Source organism: Ornithorhynchus anatinus, chromosome X2, assembly GCF_004115215.2.
Source record: "Ornithorhynchus anatinus isolate Pmale09 chromosome X2, mOrnAna1.pri.v4, whole genome shotgun sequence".
In the NCBI taxonomy this organism is placed as follows: domain Eukaryota; kingdom Metazoa; phylum Chordata; class Mammalia; order Monotremata; family Ornithorhynchidae; genus Ornithorhynchus; species Ornithorhynchus anatinus.
The window spans coordinates 4,034,156-4,056,572 of NC_041750.1; the positions used below are offsets into that span (position 1 = coordinate 4,034,156).

The window sequence follows — 22,417 nt, forward strand, 5'->3', positions numbered from 1 at the left end:
TCCCCGGACGCTGCTGGGCTGCAGGGGTAGGAGAGAAGCAGGGGGGCCTACTGGATAGAGCCCTGGGCCGGGAGTCAGAAGGACCTGGGTTCTAATCCCAGTTCTGCCACTTGTCTGCTATGTGTCCTTGGGCAAGTCCCTTCACTTCTCTGTGCCTAAGTTCTCCCATCTGTAAAATGGGGATGAAGACTGCGAGCCCCACGAGGGACAGGGACTGTGTCCAACCCAATTAGCTTGTATCCACCCCAGCGCTTACTACAGCACCTGACACATAGTAAGTGCTCAACAAACACCAAAATTACTATTGCTCACAGCCCGGATGGGGGTGGTGGGACCGGGGAAGGGAGTCTTGGGAGTTGGAATGGGGGGAAGGTTGGCCGGAGAAGTGAAAAGCCCAGAGTCCTCCAGGGTCCGTCCTGGGCTCCCCAAGACTCTTGGCCGTAGAAATGGGAAGCCTCACTTCCTTAAAACGCTGCCCCTTGTCACCTGCTCAACCACGGTGGGCAGGATGCGGGTTAGATCGAAAGGGAAGACAACTTGCCCTGGGATCAACCTGACCCGTGGTTGTAGAATCTCTTTCTCCAGAGGCTTACTGTGGCTCGGATGGGGCTGAGGATGGCCCCTTATAATAATAATAATAATAATAATAGTATTTGTTAAGTGCTTACTATGTGTCAAGCACTGTTCTAAGCCCTGGGGTAGATACAAGGTGATCAGGTTATCCCACGTGGGGCTCACAGTCTTCATCCCCATTTTACAGACGAGGTAACTACGCCCAGAGAAGTGAAGTGACTTGCCCAAAGTCACAGAGTAGACAAGTGGCGGAGCCGGGATTAGAACCCACGGCCTCTGACTCCCAAGCCCATACTCTATGCGGGAAGGTGGACCCCATCCAGCAATCGATGGTATTTGCTGAGCGCCTCCTGCCTGCAGAGTGCTGGGTTAGGTGCTCGGGGGTGTGGGGTGGGGTCTAATGGTCTGGAGAGACGAACAGGCCAGCCATCAACAGGGCAGCCTCTTACGATAGTCTCCTTCCTTTGGTGCTGTTCTCTACACTGTGAGCTTGTGTGGGCAGGGAATGTATCTGCTTATTGCTACATTGTACACTCCCAAGCGCTCAGTACAGTGCTCTACACACAATAAGTGCTCAGTAAATTTGATTGAATGAATGAATGAGTGAATGGTGGGGAGTCAGCTAGCCCCTGGGGGGACACCTTTCAGCAGGACCCTTCCTGAGGGGGGTGGTCAGACTAAGGAGGGGACCGTGCCGGCCTGCAGTCAGCAAAAGCCCGTTCTTTGGGCACCCCAACTGCAGGGTGGTGATGTGGGAGGGGAGGATGGAAGGCCCAAAGGCTGCTTTGAGGCCCCATCCATGTGCCAGCTCACAGCCACGACATGGCTGTTTCTGGCCTTTTTCTGAGGTGGGGAGGGGCATCCTTCATGGCCTCTGACAGGGGTGGAGGTGAGGCAGGGTCCCGCCGGGGCCCGGGGGAAGAGGGGGCGAGCCCGCGGTTTAGAAGGAACGAGAGCTGCAGAGACGAGCGTACCTACTTACTTGTCAATGTCTGGGGGCGGGTGGGCATCTCTCCCGCCGTCGCTTCGGCCCCTGGGCTCCCTCCGACTCCGGGTCAGCACTGCAAACGAGAATGAGGGCGGGTCAGCCGGCAGGAGGCTGGGGCCCGCTGAGCGCCGGGCTACGAGGGCTTGGAAGCACGCCAACCCAAGGCACGGGGAAGGCAGTTTGGCGATGAGCCCAAGGGAGAGAGCACTGTCTCTGAAGAGGGCTCTAAGCAGAGAGTCCTGTGCAATGAGCCTGGGCCCGGTGACCTTGGGCAGGTCACTTCATTGGGCCTCAGTCTCCACCCTTGTAAAATGGGGACTCGACTCAGAAAAGCAGCGTGGCCTTGTGGATAGAGCACGGGCCTGGGAGTCAAGGGACCTAGATTTTAGTCCCAGCTCTTGGTGACCTTGGAAAAGCCACTTCACTTCCCTGTGCTTCAGCTCCCTCATCTATCACTTGGGGATTAAGACTGTGAGCCGCATGTGGGACAGGGACTGTGTCCAACCTGATTTGCTTGTATCCACCCCAGTGCTTAGAACAGTGCCTGGCACATAGTAAGTGCTTAACAAATACCACAATTACTATTATTACTGTCCTTTCCCTTAGACTGTGAGAGCCGTGTGAGATCGGAGCTCCATCTGATGCGATGGGGACCTCTGGGTCTTCGCCCACTAATTCAGCTCCCCTACGGGCAAGATCACCTGAGCGTCCCGAACAGCACTCCCTCACGAAGATGACAGCTCTGTGCTTGTGTCAGCGGTGCTGTGGAGTCATTTAGAGGGCCAGGAGCGAGGGGAGAGGGTTCCTTTATTCGTTACCTAAGCACAGGAGCGGCCCGGAGGCGGCTGGGCTCCACTGGGGAATCGCACTGGAGTCAGTCTCTCCATCGGAACTTTCCGGATGGAGCCACTTGGGCTGAGAAGACGGGATGTTCTACTGTTCGGAAGGGCCCTTGGGCCCTCTCAAGGCTAAAGGGGATTCTGGGAAAGCACAGTGGAGGAGGTGAATCTCACGCGGTTCTCGAGCCGTGCTGGAGCTGGGCGACCAATCAACTGGTGGTATTTATTGTGGGCAGGGAATACGTCTCTTCCATTGCGCTCTCCCAAGGGTTTGGCACGGTGATCCGTACACAGCGGACTAGGTTAGAGGACGGGGAATTGTACCTATCAATTCTATTCAACTGTTCTCTCTCAAACGCTTAGTGCTCTGCAAAGAGTAAGTCCGTGAGGTCCTATGGGCAGGGACTGTCTACCAACTCAGTTGTACTGTACTCTCCCAAAGGCGTAGTGTGCCGTAAGAGCTCAATAAATGCCACTAATTGATTAGTTGGAAGGGAAAGGAGATGGACCGGACATGGCTGGGGTGAGAGTCGGCAAACCGGTGACCGGTCCGTTGGCTCGACTTCAGACTCAGAGGTGTTGGGAACAAGAGAGAACGGGGTGGGATCCAGAGGAATTAATTGGCTGTGCCTGGAGCTGTCTCGTGAGGGCTGATGCAATCTGGGAACGTTTAAGGGCTGAGGAGTCAATCAATCAATGGTGCTTACTGAGCATTTACTGCGTGTGGAACACTCAACTAAGCGCTTGGGAAAGGACCCATAGTGTTAGGAGACATGATGCCTTTCTTTAAGGAATTTACACCTACTGTGTGCAGAGCACTGAACTAGAGAAGCAACATAGCTTAATGGATAGAGCATGGGCCTGGGACACAGAAGGACCTGGGTTCTAGTCCCAGTCCCAACACTCTGCTGTGTGACCTGGGGCAAGTCGCTTTTCTACTCTGCACCCCATTCCCTCATCTGTAAAATGGGGATTCCGACTGTGAGCCCCATATGGGACAGGGATTTTGTCCAACCTGATTACCTTGTATCCACCTCAGCACTTAGTAGAGTGCCTATCACATAGTAATCTCTTAACAAATACCATTAAAAGAAAAAAAAAAAGGTTAACATCTCACGAGGTGAGCTGCCTTCCTCAGACGAGGCCCTCAAAGTCCTGGATCAAAAGCTACGCAAAGGCCGAGGACCAGGGGACATGGAGATTCCGATTAGAACGGGAAAATGCCGCAATTTGTCATGGTTTACACAGCCCAGGGGTCCCGGAGGGTGAATCCAATTAAGCAGCATTAGATTGGGTTACTGACCCTGAGCCATCTCCGGGCGGATCAGGAAGGCGCTCGGAGCGTGGGATTCCGAGTCGGCTCGTTGAGAGGTCCTGCCGGGAGGGTCCTCCCCGTGAAGTCAGAGGGCAAGGCCTGGTTCAGGTGGCACGAGGCCTGGACCAGTGGAGGGAGGGCAGCAAATGGACACGGGAGCTGAAAGCCCATTTCGAGGTCGGGTGGCTGGGATGGCTGGGTTCCTTCCTCTCCTAAGCGGGGGGGGGGGAGGATCGCGGGCTAATTTCACGTTTGTGAGGGGGATGCCTAGCAGCCGGGGCGATTTAAGGCCTTTGCTTGGCCTCAAAACTGCAGCCGCTGTGGCTGGCGAAATTGGTAGCCTTTCCAGAATCCCTCTGGCCCGAGCCGTGGTCCCGGACCTAAAAGAAGCCACTGGTCCTGGACGCGGATGCCTTGATACCCTGCTCCCCTTGACCCCCGAAACTATGCCCAACTCCCAGGCTAAAGGATGGGGAGTTGTGTGGGCCTATCCCCCCTCTGTAGCCACCTGAAAGTACCTGGAACTATGTGGCAGGCACTGTCCTAAGCGCTGGGTAGATACAAGCTAATCAGGTTGGACAAAGTCTATGTCCCACACGGGGAGAAAAGTCTGGGACAGAGGCCTTCCAGCCATTCTCCAGATAATAATAATTGTGGTATTTGGTGTTCACAATGAGCCAGGCATTGTTCTAAACACTGAGGTAGATACAAGCTAATCAGGTTGGACACAGCCGTAATCCCCACTTTACAGATGACGTAACTGAGGTCATACGGCAGACATGGTGGAGCCGGAGTCCGCCAGAGTGAGGAGACACGACCCCTGCCCTCGTGGAGCTTACGTCTACTGTGTGCAAAGCACCGGACTAGGTACTTGGGAGAGCCTGTCAGAGTTACAATTCCTAAGACGAGATCCCTGCCCTCAAGCAGTTTACGGTCTATTGCCTGCAGAACACTGGATTAGATGCTTGGGGGTGCCCAAAAGAGTTAGAAGATACAACTCAGGGAAGCAGCGTGGCTCAGTGGAAAGAGCCTGGGCTTCGGAGTCAGAGGTCATGAGTTCGACTCCTTGCTCTGCCACTTGTCAGCTGTGTGACTGTGGGCAAGTCACTTAACTTCTCTGTGCCTCAGTTACCTCATCTGTAAAATGGGGATTAAATGTGAGCCTCACGTGGGCCAACCTGATTACCCTGTATCAATCCCAGCGCTTAGAACAGTGCTCTGCACATAGTAAGCACTTAACAAATACCAACATTATTATTATTATAATTCCTGTCCTCCTTAAGGAGCATTCAATCTAGCCGGGGAGAGAGAGTAAAATAAGTGATAGGTACCTTTGGCAAATCACTTCACTGGGCCTCAGTATCCTCAACTGTGAAATGGGGATACCTGTTCTCCCTCCTACTTAGATTATGAACCCCATGAGGGCCAGGGACTATATCTAACCTAATTAATTTGTACCTAAACCAGTAGTTCACACAGAGTAAGCGATTAATAAATACCATTTTTAAAAAAAAGGTGGGGTTAGGTGACATGGAAGTGCAGTTGGGGGTTGAGGTGGGGTAATAGGGTGGGAAGAAATTGATAATAGACTTGTCGGGGAAGACTTCCTGGAGGAGACGTGAACCTCGGGAGGACTCTGAAGATGGGGAGATAGGCGGTCTGCCGCATGTGAAGTGGGAGGGAGTTCCCGGAAAGAGGGAGGGTGGAGCAAGGGGTCCAAGATAAGCTCGTTATAGGCAGGGAACGTTTCTACTAATTCTGTCGTAGTGTCCTCTCCCAAGCGCTTAGTACGGTGCTTGGCACACACTAAGCACTCAGTAGATACCATCTGATTGTTTGAGCGTGAGGTCAAGTGAGTAGATTGGGGCGGTTTCTGTCGCTTTGAGTCACAAGCTCCCACCCCTCAGTGATTTGCATCTGCAAGTCACCTCCATCCCACAGCTCCACACTGTTTCACGATGTTAGAGCACTTCCTTATTCTAAGAAGCGGAGGTATTGCTTCAGGAGGGTTAGATAAACCCCGAGTCTTTCCTTCCTGGCAATCAGACAGTGGTTCTCTTTCTGATACTTGCGGCGACTCAGCCCACAGCTATTCGTCAGCTAGATTTGGGGGCTGGCAGAACGAGAAGGTTTCATCTGACACAGCTGCTGAGCTGAAATTCTCCTCCGCGCGTGAACCCCGAAGGTCGGGGGGGGGACTGGGAGGGGAAGAAGGCTTGACATCAAAGACGGGGTCTCGGGGAGTGTTCTCAGAAGGCAGACGTTTATTTAGTCAGGATCCCGTTCTGCCACTGAGGCAGATTCTGCTACATTCTGGGATCAGAGCAAGAGTTGCATCTTCCTATTATTAATCCTACTGGTTAATTGGTACCTGTTAAGCACTTATAGCCACGCACCGTACAAGATGTTGGGGGTAGGTATACGATAATAATAACGGTGGTATTTGTTAAGCGCTTACTACGTGCCCAGACCTGCACTAAGCGCTGGGATAGATGTGGACTGAACAGGTGGGACACAGTCCTTGAAACGGCAGGGTGGCCGCTGTCAGTCGTTCTACTTTTCACGCGGGTCCCTTATCACTCCGGCCAGAGGCGCCTCCATAAAAGATGGGCAGGGGGATGACACCGTAGCTCAGGTACCAAAATCCGCAAGCTTGTTGGAGGGCCCGGGAGTGGCAGGGGAAACAGGACGTTTTCACCTAAGCATTCCCTCGACGAGCACTTACGTACATATCTGTAATTTACTTATATTAATGTCCGTCTCCCCCTCTAGACTGTAAGCTCATTGTGGGCAGGGAATGTTCTCTCCCAAGTGCTTAGTACAGTGCTCAATACACAGTAAGCACTCAAACAATACGATCGACTGACTGACGGCGGGGAAGGAGGGGGAGGGTAGAAGCTGGAGAGGGAATAAAACGGGGCTGACCTGGTGGCGGCTTGCTTTCCCGCTTCCCGAGGAAACCGTCGCAGAACATGGCGTGCTGCTGGATCGTGCTGGCGGGGAAGCCCCGATCACACAGGGGACATGTCACCTGGAGCCTCCAGGCCGCTTCCTCCTCGTCCTCCTCCTCCTGCTGCTGCCGCTCCTCCTCGGGGCTGCCAGCCTGGGGGTGAGGAGAGAGGAAGATCAGTCTGGCCTGCAAGATGGCTCCAGCGCAAACTGGGCACCTCTTCCAGCGCCCCGGCCCGCCAACTCCCTTCCCCGACTTCGCCGAAGTTCCAAGTCTTCACCGGCGGGCGGAGCGCGAACCTGAGGAGGGGGATGAGCTCGGGACTCTCAGCTCCTCCGGCTTAGTACAGTGCCCTGCACGCAGTAAGCGCTCAATAAATACGATCAAATGAATGAACGAACCCGCCGCCCTGCCTCTCCATGCCCCAGATTCTCCACCTTCCCCCTCTGTGACCGACGGACCACCGCTCTCCCTATCTTCCAAAGCAATCGTAGACGAGCCGACCAACTCTGAGTACTCTCCCAAGTACTCAGCACGGTGCTCCGCACTCAGTAAGCACTCGATAAATAGCAATGATTCCAAAATCACATCTCAACCAGGAAGGCTTCCCTGACTATCCTCTCATCTCTCCACCCTATTCGCCCTCCCCTGGGCGTAGCCTATATAGGTTTTTTTCTGGTATCTGTTAAGCACTTACGACGTGCCTAACAAAGTTAGTGCTCAATAAATACGACTGAATTGAATGAAGGAATGAAAGTGTTGGAAGACACGTTCCTGCCCACAAGGAGCTTAGAGTTATAGTCTAGAGGGAGCTGAGGCAGGCATCTCCCCCCACTCATCTCTCCTCCGGTGCCTTTAGTCTAGAGGGAGCTGAGGTAGTCGTCTCCTGCCCACCGGCATCCTTACGGTCTAGAGGCGGGCATCTCCCCCGCACGATGGTATCCTTACAATCTAGAGTGAGCTGAGGCAGGCGTCTCCCCTCCACGTTGGTGTCCTTACAGTCTAAAGGGAGCTGAAGTAGGCATTTCCCCATGGCAGCATCCTTACAGTCTAGAGGGAACTGAGGCAGGCGTCTCCCCCAACGTCAGCGTCCTTACGGTACAGAGGGAGCTGAGGCCGGCGTCCTTACCTGAGGAGCTGGCTCTCTGTCTGCTGAGTAGGCCTCCTCCTCTCCCTCCAGGTCACAAGCCTTGGGCGGGCTTAGCTGCGTCTCTGCAATACAAGAACGCGACGTCTTCTGGGGGAACCTGTCCTCCAAGCACTCTTCCCCTCAGCCGGCCCTCCGGGAGGCCTGCTGCAGGGATTCTGTCGTTGGAAGAAATCAGGTGTGTTTCCCCCGGCCCCCAGTTCCAGCAGGCGAGAATAACCCGCAACAGGGTGACGGCACCCAGATGGGTGAGTGTACGTGTTCATTCATTCATTCAATAGTATTTATTGAGCGCTTACTATGTGCAGAGCACTGTACTAAGCGCTTGGGATGAACAAGTCGGCAACAGATAGAGACAGTCCCTGCCGTTTGACGGGCTTACGGTCTAATCGGGGGAGACGGACAGACAAGAACAATGGCACTAAACAGCGTCAAGGGGAAGAACATCTCGTAAAAACAATGGCGACTAAATAGAATCGAGGCGATGTACAATTCATTAACAAAATAAATAGGGTAACGAAAATATATACAGTTGAGCGGACGAGTACAGTGCCGTGGGGATGGGAAGGGAGAGGTGGAGGAGCAGAGGGAAAAGGGGAAAATGAGGCTTTAGCTGCGGAGAGGTAAAGGGGGGATGGCAGAGGGAGTAGAGGGGGAAGAGGAGCTCAGTCTGGGAAGGCCTCTTGGAGGAGGTGATTTTTAAGTAAGGTTTTGAAGAGGGAAAGAGAATCAGTTTGGCGGAGGTGAGGAGGGAGGGCGTTCCAGGACCGCGGGAGGACGTGACCCAGGGGTCGACGGCGGGATAGGCGAGACCGAGGGACGGCGAGGTGGGCGGCAGAGGAGCGGAGCGTGCGGGGTGGGCGGTAGAAAGAGAGAAGGGAGGAGAGGTAGGAAGGGGCAAGGTGATGGAGAGCCTTGAGGCCTAGAGTGAGGAGTTTTTGTTTGGAGCGGAGGTCGATAGGCAACCACTGGAGTTGTTTAAGAAGGGGAGTGACATGCCCGGATCGTTTCTGCAGGAAGATGAGCCGGGCAGCGGAGTGAAGAATAGACCGGAGCGGGGCGAGAGAGGAGGAAGGGAGGTCAGAGAGAAGGCTGACACAGTAGTCTAGCCGGGATATAACGAGAGCCCGTAATAGTAAGGTAGCCGTTTGGGTGGAGAGGAAAGGGCGGATCTTGGCGATATCGTAGAGGTGAAACCGGCAGGTCTCGGTAACGGATAGGATGCGTGGGGTGAACGAGAGGGACGAGTCAAGGATGACACCGAGACTGCGGGCCTGCGGGACGGGAAGGATGGTCGTGCCATCCACGGTGATAGGGAAGTCTGGGAGCGGACCGGGTTTGGGAGGGAAGATGAGGAGCTCAGTCTTGCTCATGTTGAGTTTTAGGTGGCGGGCCGACATCCAGGTGGAGACGTCCCGGAGGCGGGAGGAGATGCGAGCCCGAAGGGAGGGGGAGAGGACAGGGGCGGAGATGTAGATCTGCGTGTCATCTGCGTAGAGATGGTAGTCAAAGCCGTGAGAGCGGATGAGTTCACCGAGGGAGTGAGTGTAAATGGAGAACAGAAGAGGGCCAAGAACTGACCCTTGAGGAACTCCAACAGTTAAAGGATGGGAGGGGGAGGAGGCTCCGGCGTAGGAGACCGAGAATGATCGGCCAGAGAGGTAAGAGGAGAACCAGGAGAGGACAGAGTCCGTGAAGCCGAGGTGAGATAAGGTATGGAGGAGGAGGGGATGGTCGACAGTGTCAAAGGCAGCAGAGAGGTCAAGGAGGATCAGAATGGAGTAGGAGCCATTGGATTTGGCAAGAAGGAGGTCACGGGTGACCTTAGAGAGAGCAGTCTCGGTAGAGTGGAGGGGACGGAAGCCAGATCGGAGGGGGTCTAGGAGAGAATGGGAGTTAAGGAATTCTAGGCATCGATTGTAGACGACTCGTTCTAGGATTTTGGAAAGGAAGGGTAGTAGGGAGATAGGACGATAACTGGAGGGGGAAGTGGGGTCAAGAGCGGGTTTTTTTAGGATGGGGGAGACGTGGGCATGTTTGAAGGCAGAGGGGAAGGAGCCCTTGGAGATTGAGTGGTTAAAAATAGAAGTTAAGGAAGGGAGGAGGGCAGGGGCGATGGTTTTAAGAAGGTGAGAGGGAATGGGGTCCGAGGCGCAGGTGGAGGGGGTGGCACTTGCGAGGAGGGAGGAGATCTCCTCTGAGGATACTGCAGGGAAGGATGGGAAAGTAGGGGAGGGGGTTGTTGGGGGGGGGGAGAGGCGGAGGGGTGACTTTGGGGAGCTCAGACCTGATCGTGTTGATTATACGGAGACGCAGAGACAGACACAGGGCCCACCACGCACCGGCAGACACATAAACACACGGACATACACAGCCATACCCCGTTGCGAGAAGCAATGTGGCCTACTGGATAGAGCTAAGGCCTGGGAGTCAGAAGGATATGGGTTCTAATCCCAGCTCCATCACTTGCCTGCTCTGTGACCTTGGGCAAATCACCTCACTTCTCTGTACCTCAGGTCTCTCATTTGTAAAATGGGCATTAAGACCATGAGCCCCACGTGGGATGGGGACTGTGTCCAACCTGATTAGCTTGTATCTACCCCAGGGCTTAATACAGGGCCTGGCACAAAATAGGCACTTAATAATACCAATATTATTATTACAGACATAGAAACGTCTATGTGTGAGTATGCACGTACGACGAGCCCCAACCAACTGGTCGGAAGGACAGACCAGTGGCCAAGTCACTTCACTTCTCTGGGCCTCAGTTCTCTCATCTGTAAATGGGGATTAAGAGTGTGAGCCCCATATGGGACAGGGACTGTGTCCAACTTGATTTGCTTGTATCCACCCCAGGGCTTAGTAAAGGGCCTGGCACATAGTAAGCACTTAATACTATAATAATAAATAATAATAATGATTTATTCTAAATTAATTGATAATTTTTAAAAGAAAAAGCAGTATTTCGGACAAAACTGACTCTGGGGCAGCAGCTGTGGGCGGCTCTATTTTAGACATCGGTCGGCTGCCTGGACGCAATCTGAATGTGGAAATGTCTGCTCCCCATTCAACAGGAGGGGAGGAGATGGGTGAAGAAAGAGATCTCTCTCTCCCAGGGCGCAGAGACATAGATTTCCACAATGCCGGGTTTCACAATGGCGCTGCCGGCGGGATGATGGGGGGAGGGGAGCCCCGTCTAGACAGTAGACTCGTTGTGGGCAGGGAATGTGTCTGTTTGTTGTTATACTGTAGTCTCCCAGGTACCCAGTATAGTGCTCTGCACACAGCAGGCGCTCAAAAAATACGACAGAATGAATGAATGAGAGAAATGTCTGAGCGTGACAGGAGCAGAAAGCAGGGGGCCGGTACCTCGGAAACACGAGGAGCCGGCAGCCCGAACACATGAAGGAGGCAACTTCCTGTCGTAACGTCTCTCGTTTCTCAACCAACAGGGCGACACCAAGCAGGTGCTCTATTTCGGAGCCTCGGGGCCAGCCGGGGGAGTTTGCGATAATGAGGTGGGGGAGGACCCCCTCCTCCCCTGCTCCCCCGAACTGGCCCCGTGCCTCGGCGTTCTCTCTGTTGAGCCGAATGAGCTGCCGGACTTGATGGTAGGGGTCAGCTGGCCCTGGGAGGCCGGGGAAACCGACGCCTTGGGTCACTGAAACCTTGGACCCTTCCGGAGTGGAATACGTCAGCAAACCTTTGGACTAAATTACCGGGTTAAGGGCAGCAACTGAGGATCAAAAAAGCTGTCTCACCTCAGTCATCCCCTTCCTCGCCCCGACCCCGTCATTAATCGTGTGTTAAAGAAGCAGAAGCAGTTTGGTCCAGTGGAAGCCAGGGGACCTGGGTTCTAATGCCAGCTCCGCCGGTCGTCTGCTGTGTGACCTGGAGCAAGTCACCTCACCTTCCTGGGCCTTGGTTCCCTCATCTGCAAGATGGGGACTCAATACCTGTTCGCCCTCTTACTAAGGCTGCGAGCCCACCGTGGAACCTGATGATCTTGTATCTACCCTAGCGCTTAGTAGATATTAGTTGATACGCTTAGTATGCTTAGTAGATATGCTGAGTAGTAGATCCTGCACCAGATTCTTTGGAGAGTCCAACAGAGTTAACAAGGAGCTTCAGGTCTACTGTAAATACAACTGATTGATTGGGAGAATCCAATAAAGGGAGGAAAAAACGATCCCTGATCTCAAGGAGATTACAGGGCCCAGTGGACGAGACAGGCGGAAAATCTAGAAGCCAGAGAGGAGGGTGCTTAATGATGGCAGCTCTGACTTCCTTTCTCCCAAGGGGCTTAAGTGTTGAACCATGTCACGCAATTCATTGTGAACAGATACAGAGTGAACTGATTCACTGCCCCAGAACAGCTGGGGAGATATTTTCCCTCCCCCATTTCCCGATCATCCCCATAAACCTGTGGGCGTATCCCCCAAGTGTCTCATCTTCAGGTCATCGGCAAGTCACGAGGGGGGTCCTGGGAGCCAAATTCGTTCTTCTCAGACCCCCACCACCGGGTAACGAAACCACGCCGAGAAACGGCCTGAACCCCCACCCCCTACTCCCCCAAGCCAAACAAGGGCTCCCATCTGCTCAGAAGCCACTGTTAATCAAGAAATCTCGGACAAAAGTGGTGCACCGAGTCAACGAAAGATCCATGTCCGTTTCCAGTGTGGGAAAATCTGAGCGGAGAGGGGATGGGGAGCTGGATGCCCAATCCTGCCAGAGGCTCTGCGGTCGAAAAGCTAGCGGGTAATGCTGACTTCCGACCACCCAAGGGCACGGGCCAGAAACAGAACGGGAAGAAGCTCGGCGATCTGCCGATGGCTAAGATGCTCAATCAGAAGGTGATAATAATAATACTATAGCATCTGTTAAGTGCTTCTATGTGCCAGGCACCGTCCTAAGCATTGGGGTGGATACCAGCAAATTGGGTTGGGCAGAGACCCTGTGCCGCATAAGGCTCACCGTCTTAACCTCCATTTAACAGATGAGGTAACTGAAGCACAGAGTGGTTAAATGACTTGCCCGCGGCCACACGGCAGACAAGTGGCAAGGCCGGGATTAGAACCCAAGACCTTCTGAAGACGACAGTGCGCCCTTACCGGGACAGACGGTGATTTCCTCCGGCGGGCTTCCGGGGGCGGCAGCTGGGCTTCTCGCATTGGTCAGTGGTGTCCAGGCGGTGGGGCTGGCAGCGGCGGCAGGTTGTCCCCGGGCCCGGCGGGAGACAGAAGAAATCGGTCAACAAACAGAAGCGCGGCCACGGAATTCTCCTGACCGCTCCCCTCTGACCTCACGCTAGTTTTCCTCCCATCTGTCTGCTCCTTTTCCCCGCTCTCTCAAATCCCCGCTTTCGGCAGCAGCAGCTCCTATTTTGAGATGATGATTCCTTTTGTGTGGCACTTAACTGGGAGAGACTCCTCCCTGCTAGCCCTCCCTCCCCATCCTGGTGTAAGCGGGCACGGTGAGGAGAGGGTGGGGGGTCCGGATCATCCCCCTCCGTACCTCATGGAGCTTTTGGGTAACTCTGGCTGACCTCTCAGGAAGCTAACTTCACACACACAAGCTCCCCAGTCAACCCTGTCAAAAAGCAGTGGGGCCTAGTAGACAGAGCCCGGGCCTGGGAGCCGGAGGACCTGGGTTTAAATCCCGGCTCCGCCACCTGAGTGTCCTCGAGCAAGTCGCTTCACTTCTCTGGGCCTCAGTTCCCTCATCTGTAAATGGGGATTAAGATCATAAGCCCCCTGTGGGACAGGGACTGTGTCCAACCTGATTAGCTTGCATCCACCCCAGCACCTGGCATGGTGCCTGGCATATAATAGGTGCTTAACAAAGACTATTAAAAAAAACAAAAATAAACCTGGAACCACAGTGAGGAGAGGGGAGAGCCACTATCAATTCAGGAGGGATAACTAAATCCTGACAGGAAATGACAAATGTGCTCTCTCTCTCTCCCCGCCTCTCCTTCTCTCCCATTTCAGGGCCTGTCTTATAAACCCAAGTTGGGCACCGTCCACTCTGCGAGGGACAACAGAGCCCCATCTAGAAGGCCCAGGGCAAAACCGCTGGCTGATATTTCTGAAAACGGGCTAATCAATTTCTAGTCAAACCACTCTGCCTGCTAGCCATCAACCTCCTAGTGCCCAAGAATAGAACCACGGCAACCACCGACTAGAAAGCCGCATCTGCCGGCCCCAAGCTCGCCAGCCGGGAAGCGGACACCTCGCTCCGATTACAACCACTCCCAAGACGGTTCGAGCAGCAGCAAGTGTTAAACACACTCGTGCCATCAACGGGGCGCAGGAAACCAGGCTCACCATCAGACCAGCCCAAGAAATTTGCCTAAGGGGGCCCTTGACCGATGCCCAGTCTTTGTCTCTAGTTTGGCCATCTGTCTGGTCAAGAGAGGACTCCTGGACTTTTGGATTTGGGGAGAAGAAGACCCCCGGGTGAAAGAAGACCCGAGCTGCCGGCCACCCGGTCCCTCTAGCGGAGAGGGAGAGTGGGTTAGACAGAACGGCATGTGGGAAACGGAATTCTGCAATGCCCTGAAGATGGGCCTGGGACCTCATCAGCCCTGTTTGGCTTCTGTGGTATTTGTATTTTGTTCTATTGGACGTTTCCAAGCACTTAATACGGTTCACTGTAAGCACTCGATAAATTAGACTGGCTGTTTTAAGCGCTTATTGTGTTCCAGGAACTGCTTTAAGTCTTGGGGAACATACAAGTAAATCAGGTTGGACACGGTCCATGTCCCACACGGGGCTCACAATCTTAATTCCCTTTTTACAGATGAGGGAACTGAGGCCCAGAGAAGTGAAGTGACTTGCTCCAAGTCACAAAGCAGACAAGAGGCAAAGCCGGGACTAGAACCCAGGGCCTTCTGACTCCCAGGTCCTTGCTCTATCCATCAGGCTGCATGCTGCTTTTCTCAGGTGTGCTATCCATTAGCCCCATCTTGGCGGCTGGGGGGGTGGAGGGTGTCTCCCCGGCTGCTCTTAGCATAGATGTTTCCCCCGGCTCCCACTCCCATCCGGGCAACCCCTCACCTGTGTGTGATCTGCCTGGTCTCCCCTTCCTTGGGCGGGTCCCCGGGAAACAGCCCCTGCGAGGGCTGAAAAAAAGAAAATACCCATGTCACCGCATCAGCCGGCTCCACCTTCCCACTCTCCGCAGCGATTCCCGAGCCACGAGGAAGGATAGGAGCGGGCTTCCCGCAGTCGTCGGGAGTCAGAGTCAGCCCGTGATTTTTAGATAAGCAGTTTCCCGACTGTGGAAGGGAGGGGAAGGTGGTGAGGGTGGCAGGAGGGAGAAGGAGAGAAGGGACCAGCAAGAAGTTGGGAGGGAGGGAATCCAGAACTCACCGCTGCATGTCAGATTCCCCTCACAAAGCAAAACCATAGAGAGAAACCCGGGGTCCACTTGCTCTGCACAAGGTAGACTGTAAGCTCCTTGAAGGCAGGGATAGTATCTGCTAACTCTATTCTCCCAAGTACTCAGTACAGTGCTCTGCACACTATAAATTTCTTAGGGACAGGAACCACGTCTCCTAACTCTATTTATATTCACGTCGTTCCCCCCTCAACTATATCGTAAGCTTGTGGTGGGCAGGGAATATGTCTATTAATTGTTGTATCGAACTCTCCTAAATGCTAAGTCCAGTGCTCTGCAAACAGTAGGTGCTCAAATTCGATTGAATGCATGAATGAATTCTATTCTCTCGAGTGGCTCAAGTGGCGGAGAAGCAGCGTGGCTCAGTGGAAAGAGCATGGGCTTTGGAGTCAGGGCTCATGAGTTCGAATCCCAGCTCTGCCACTTGGCTGTGTGACTGCGGGCGAGTCACTTAACTTCTCTGTGCCTCAGTTCCCTCATCTGTAAAATGGGGATTAAGACTGTGAGCCCCACGTGGGACAACCTGATTCCCCTATGTCTACCCCAGTGCTTAGAACAGTGCTCGGCACATAGTAAGCGCTTAACAAATACCAACATTACTACATTATTATTAAGTGCTCTGTACAGGGCTTTGCACACAATAGAACATAAACTTCTTGAAGGCAGGAATCACATCTCCTTCTCTTGCAGCGTGGCCTAGCGGCAAGAGCCTGAGTTTGGGAGTCAGAATGCGGGGGTTCTAATCCCGGCTCCGCCATGCATCTGCTGTGTGACCTTGGTCAAGTCACTTCATTTCTCTGTGTCTCAGTTACCTCATCTGTAAAATGGGGATTAAGACTGTGAGCCCCACATGGGACAGGGACTGTGTCCCACCTGACTACCTTGCTTAGAACAGTGCTTGGCATATAGTAAGCGCTTAACAAATACTATAATTATTATTTGTACTCTCCCAACCACTTAGTTCAGTGCTCTGCCCACGGTAAGTGCTCCATCGATATTACCGGGTGACTGATCTCGAAAAGGAGGAGCCAGATTGGCTCCACTCAGAAGTGAATCCACTTCCACGACAGGGATCCAGGTGGGGTCGAGGGAAGCAAACGAAGAGCTACGCTCTGGGATTGAAGTCTGAAGTGCTCAAAATGCCAAGCCCCCAAATTTGGGGGTGTCCTCATTCATTCAATAGCATTTATTGAGCGCTTAATGTGCACAGAAGCACTGTACTAAGCGCTTGGGATGTACAATTCGGCAAAAGATAGAGACAATCCCTGCCAATGACGGGCTCACAGTCTAAACGGGGGAGTCAGACACAGGAGTACTGCCAGCCTGGGAGCGCCTTCTGCGACCCCGGGTAGGGGGTTGAAGCGAGGCCCTTCCTACGGCGGGTTGTGTGTGGCCCGGCGCCCCACAGACAACACCAACGGGGGCCGGGGAGTAGGGGGGACGACGGTCGGAAACGCCGGAAGAGATGGCGAGGATGGAGCCGAGCCTTCGGTCGGAGGGGAGATAGAGTCATACGGCGACGGTAATCCGAGAGCCGAGTCCGTTATGAAAAACCGGTGGTGGGGCAGAGGGGGGTTGAAAGAGACTGTCGAAGAAACTAAAATACAACGGCCATAAAACACCTCACCTGATGAGCCATTTGTTTGCACTGGACAGTGACAAAGAGCCCCAGTCCACCAAGGCGGGAGCAAAAAAGGAAGAAGCCATGCTGACACCTAGAGGCCCGACTGCGTTCTAATCCCAGCTCTACCGCATGCCTGCGGGGTGACCTTGGGTAAGTCACTTCACTTCTCTGGGCCCCGGTGACCTCTGTTAAATGGGGATTAAGACTGTGAGCCCCATGTGGGACAGGGACTGTGTCCAACATGCTTAACTTGTTATCTACTCCAGTGCTTAAGACAGGGCTTGGAACTTAGGAAGTGCTTAATGAGTACCCTAATTATTATCAGTAGTAGCCCGAGGTCTCCCAGAAGAACCAGCTTCCAGATATCCGGTCCAAGTCTGTTCACCCCGAAGTCAGTTCCGTCCCCGGATCTGGGCTAGCGGGACCTCCTCCCCTGCTCTTCCGAAACCCCCCAGAGTGGGAAGTGGTCTTTCTGTGGAGGGCGGTGGCCTAGTGGAGAGGGCACGGCCCCGGGAGACCTGGAGCAAGTCACTTCTATTCCTGATGCCTCAATTCCCTCATCTGTACAATGGGGACAAGAGCACTGCTCTCCCTCCCTCATCATTTATTCGTATTTATTGAGCACTTACTGCGTGCAGAGCACTGGACTAACGCTGGGGAGAGTCCTGTACAACAACAGACACATTCCCTGCCCTTCAGAGAGCTTACGGTCTAAAGGGGGAGAGAGACAAATTACAGTGTATTCTCTCAAGTGCCATGTACAGTGCTCTGCACACAGTAAGCACTCAAAAGGTATGATTGACTCCCTTTCCCCTCCCCACCAACCGGGCGGTGGGCTGCCATACCTGACAGTGGCTGGTGGTCGCCTCGTCCTCCGACGGGGTCCCCTCCCGCTCCTCGCGATCCCGCGTGGGGCTCTCTCGGGGCTCCCCACTCTGGGGGCGCCAGGGCGCGGCCCCGGCCCCCCCGCTGTTCTCCGAGTCTCCGTCTCCCGCTTCCTCGGGGGCCGTTTGGGGTTCCCGGCCCCGGTCGCCCCGGGCCTGGGCCGGGGGGCCGGGCACCACGGGCTCGCCGAACGCCCTCTTCCGCAGGAGCTGGCGCTGGGCCAGCTTCAGGCTCTTCTGGTAGGCCTCCAGCTGGCACAGGATGACCCGGGTGTACTGGTCCGGGTCCACCCCCGCCGGGCAGAACGGGACGCCCCAGTAGTAGTGCACGGAGCCCCCGTCCTCCTGCTGGGGCCCCGCAGCGTCCGCCGGGCCGGGCCGGCAGCGGGGGAGTGGGGTGGGTGCGGTCCCGGCCGCCGGGGGGTGCCCAGGGGAGCGACGGACGTCCCCGCAGCCCTCCGCCGACCTCTCATCCACCGGGTCCCCGGGCAGGTGGCGGCTCCGGCGGCGGGAGGCTTCGGCCTTCCGGACCCCGGGTGCCAGCCGGCCGGGTCGATCCCGGCCCTCCGGGCCTCCGGGAGCCGGCCCGCTGTCCAGTCTTCTGGAAGGGTCCGGGGACCGCTCTGCCGTCCCCTCGCCCCCGCTCCTCCGGCCGGCGAACAGCTTCCGGGGCGCCAGCTGCCAGGGGCTGACCGCCGAGCGGGAGAAGGTGGGGCTGGGGGCCAGCCGGGTCCGGAGGCCGGGCCCGCTGTCGCCGAAGGTGGGTGAGGGGGGGTCGTCGCCACAGCCGGCCGGGGGATGGTCCCGCCCCGGGGACACGACGACACCGGCCGCCAGCGAGGACTCGACGATGTCCTGACTGAGCCTCTTGAGCACCACCAGGGGACTCCTGGGCACCTCGGACCCGGACCCGCCGCCATCCGCCGGGGACTCCCGGGACCCGGCCGGAGACCGCGGAGACTCGGGTCGGGTCGGTCGGCCCCACTCCGGTCCGGAGTCGGCCGGGTTGTCGCCGACGCCCGGCGAGTGGGCTTGGCGCGTCCCCGGACCGTCGAAGGAACCGGAGGGCCGGCAGCTCTGAAACGAGGAAACCCCGGTGTCTATCAAATCTGCTGTATTGGACTCTCCCTAGCGATCAGTCCAGTGCTCTGCACACAGTAAGTGCTCAATAAAGACCATCGATTGACTGAACAAACTCCCCAAACCTTAATTATTATTACTACCATTTTTATCCTTATGTATTAGCAGAGCTCAATTCAGAGAACAGGGAGGGAAAGGGCTGGAAGGCTTCAGGTTCGGTTTTCCCTGGTTCCCTGGACACCCACATCCTTTCTTCATTAACATGGGCTGATTGATAGAAGGAATGGCTTGGACAGCACCTTCTCTAAAGGAGCCACTCCCCGCCCCTTCGTTTCATTTGCATATACCTGCATAAATAAGAGCACTCCGACTTAGCATCATCCGGTTCCCCTGAAAACCGTTAGGTCTCGGTGCCCCTCCTTCCCCCACACCGTCCACTCCTCTCTCCCACTCGCACCCTCCCTCCCCCGCCTCTCCTCAGGAAATAGGCCGGGGCCGGCTGGAGAAAATGCTCTCTGAGGGGCTGTTTCCCACTCCTTCGGGAGGATGGGGCCGGTGCTTGGGGATTCTCCCCCAAGGACAGAACGGCAGCCTGGAAACTCCTATTTCTCCTAGAAATTTGCTTCTGACCGGTCTCATCTGCAATTCCTCCTTCCACCTGGGCTCCATCTGCCCGAGGCTTTCCACTATGCTAAGGGGGTGATTTCCGGTCACACCCGGGTATCAGGGGGGTGGTGGGATTTGAGGAGGGGTGAGATAGAGCCCGCCCCTCCACTGCTCAATCTCTCTGGGGCGGCTTAATTACGTTCAGGCTCTCGGCGATGGCCTTCCTCAGGAGCTCCTCCTCTTCCTCCTCCTGATTGTTTGCTTGCCTGGCTTCCTGCTCGCTCATCTGCAGAGCCAGAGCGAACTGCTCTTCTTCCGTCATCTCTGAACGACAGGTGGAAAGAGAAAACCAAGGTTTATTAAAAGTATCAAAGAGAATAGTAACTATATCAATAATTGTGGTGTTTGCGCAATGCTTGTGATGCCACGCCCTGTGCTGAGCACTGCGACAAGATCATCAGCTCAGACACAGTCCCTGTTCGATAAGGGGGCTCACGCTCTCAGAGGGAGAACAGGGATTTCTTCCCCATTTTACAGAGAATGACTTGCCCAAAGTCACCCAACAGGGAATGGGCAGAGTTCCCCTCAGGGGGTCATAATGACGACGAGGACTGTGGTATCTCAAGTGTGTACTCTCCGCAGTGCACTGTGCTAAGCACCTAATGGATGGGGCTGGAAGTCAGAAAGACTCATCTCCATTTTACAGATGAGATAACTGAGGCCCAGTGAAGTGATCTGTCCAAGGTTACAGAGCAGACAAGTGGCAGAGCCAGGATTTGAACCCACGACTTTCTGACTCCAAGACCCGTGCTCTATTCACTACGCCACACTGCCCTAGTCTGAATCAGTCGCCATCTAAAGGTGATAAAAACTTGACCACCTTTCTCCCGGGGTGGGAGGCCAGGGAAGAAGGGTTTTGACTGCATTAGGGATCTCCAAAGAAAACCGAGGCCCTTCTTTCTGAGCCTTTGTTGCCAAGACGTGCTGACGGCAATTTCTGGGCTGTATGATTTTTCAGACAAATGGTCTCCTTTTAGGGCCCTGACTTAAGGCAGAACTCATGCGAAAAGCAGACCTCGCGTCTTAGGGGCTTTATTTTATCCTGCCTGAATAAAACATCTCAGGTAGAGGCTGCGCGATGAATAAGTGATGGAGAAACCTCGGGGGGCTCTGACTGACTGTCAGAGAAAACCCCTTCTCCCGCCCCCTTAGGCCCTGAAGCCTGTGAGGGGCAGGGGCTGGAGCCGACAGAGAGCTTGGCTTCCTAAATACCACAATTATTATTTGATTATGAGCCCACCCAACTCGGACTGGCAACCTGAAATGCACAGGGTGCCAGAAAGCAGGGAAAAAGAAAAATAAATCAGCCTTTCTCCATCAGGATGTGCAACACACATCAGGGCGCATTGGTCTGTGGCTTTTTCTTTTTTTAAAAGCCAGCTAGTGGGATCATAATAAAGAAGGAATTGGGAGGATTCAGACCGAGGAGGGTCTCAGAACCAGCCAGACCATCGGTGACTGCTGGCGTTGTGAGACCCTTGAGGAAGGGGATCATTACTACTAATTCTAGCGAGCTCTTCCATGGGCTGAGTTTGGTGATTTGCACACAAAATGCACGCGAGAAATGCTAGGAATCAGCTGGGTGGGTCTGACATCTACACAAGCAGAATTACAGAATAAATATCTGTAATTCACTTATTTCCCTGCAATTTATTTACTAGATTTGTAATTTACTTATTTTTATTAATGTCTGCCTCCCCCTCTAGATTGTAAACTCATCATGGGCAGAGAATGTGTCTGTTTATTGTTCTATTGTACTCTCCCAAGCGCTCAGTACGGTGCTCTGCACACAGTAAATGCTCAATAAATACGGTTGACTGACTGATTGATGAATTGACTTAGTATTTACTTTTTAGGCGCTTATGGTGTGCAGGGCACTGTACTAACCACCATGAGAGACTCTACATTTATGGGAATTAGACATGGTTCCTGTCCCTCAGGAGGTTCACATCTGACATCTCTCAAACTCGACGTGCTTCTTTTATTCCATGGTATCTGTTAAGCGCTTACTATGTGCCAGACACTGTACAAAGCACTAGGGTAGATACAAGCTAATCAGGTTGGACACGGTCCCTGTCCCACATGGGACTCACAGTCTTAATCCCCATTTTACAGATGAGGGAACTGAAGCGCAGAGAAGTCAGGTGACTTGGGCAAAGTCACACACAGCAGATAAGTGGTGGAGCCGGAATTTGAACCCAGGTCCTTCTGACACCCAGGCCCATGCTCTAACCTCTAGGCCACGCCGCTTCTGATATGGCTGCCAACATCTGACAAATTTAGCATGAACAAGAGAGAACTCCTTATCTTCCCACCCAAACCCTGCCCTCCCTGATTTTCCCATCACTATAGACAGCACCACCATCCTTCCCATCCCCCAAGCCCATAACCTTGGCATTATCCTTGACTCTTCTCTCTCATTCATCCCACATACTCAATCTGTCACTAAATCCTGTCGGTTCAGCCTTCACGACGTCACTAAAATCCCCCCTTTCCTCTCCATCCAAACCGCTACTCCTTTTAATCCAAGCACGTATCCTCTCCCGTCTTGATTACTGGATCAGCCGCCTTGCTGACCTCCCTGCCTCCTGTCTCTCCCCACTCCCGTCCATACTTAGCTCTGCTTTCTGGATGGATCATCTGTCTACAAAACACTCAGTCCATGTTTCCCCCACTCCTCAAGAACTTCCAGTGGCTGCCCATCCACGTCCGCGTAGAACAGAAACTCCTCACCAGCGGCTTTAAAGCACTCAATCACCTTGCTCCCTCTTACCTCACCTCGCTACTCTAACTCAGCTCGCACGCTTGGCTCCTCTAATGCCTACCTTCTCATTCTACCGCAATCTCATCTATCTCACCGCCGAACTCTCGCCCACATCCTGTCCCCTGCCCGGAATGCCCTCCCTTCTTCATCTCCAACAGTGACTCGCCCCACCTTCAAAGCCTTATT

At 54.3% G+C, this 22,417-nt stretch overlaps 1 protein-coding gene across 6 annotated transcripts in view; it reads right to left on the bottom strand.

Moving 5' to 3' along the window:
* The window catches only part of UIMC1 (ubiquitin interaction motif containing 1), a 35,735-nt gene that overhangs the window by 4,141 nt on the left and 9,177 nt on the right, over positions 1-22,417 (bottom strand). For 5 of the 6 annotated variants that reach the window (XM_029052355.1, XM_029052353.1, XM_029052354.2 and 2 more), the window contains 7 exons: positions 19,607-19,731; positions 17,683-18,798; positions 14,871-14,935; positions 12,924-13,009; positions 7,795-7,877; positions 6,641-6,818; positions 1,556-1,634 (listed from right to left, as the gene is read on the bottom strand). In XM_029052355.1, coding sequence (XP_028908188.1) covers positions 1,556-1,634; positions 6,641-6,818; positions 7,795-7,877; positions 12,924-13,009; positions 14,871-14,935; positions 17,683-18,798; positions 19,607-19,731 — 1,732 coding nt within the window. Of the gene's footprint in view, positions 1-1,547; positions 1,635-6,640; positions 6,819-7,794; positions 7,878-12,923; positions 13,010-14,870; positions 14,936-17,682; positions 18,799-19,606; positions 19,732-22,417 lie in introns of all 6 variants that reach the window. The other variant, XM_029052358.2, reaches the window with a different exon arrangement.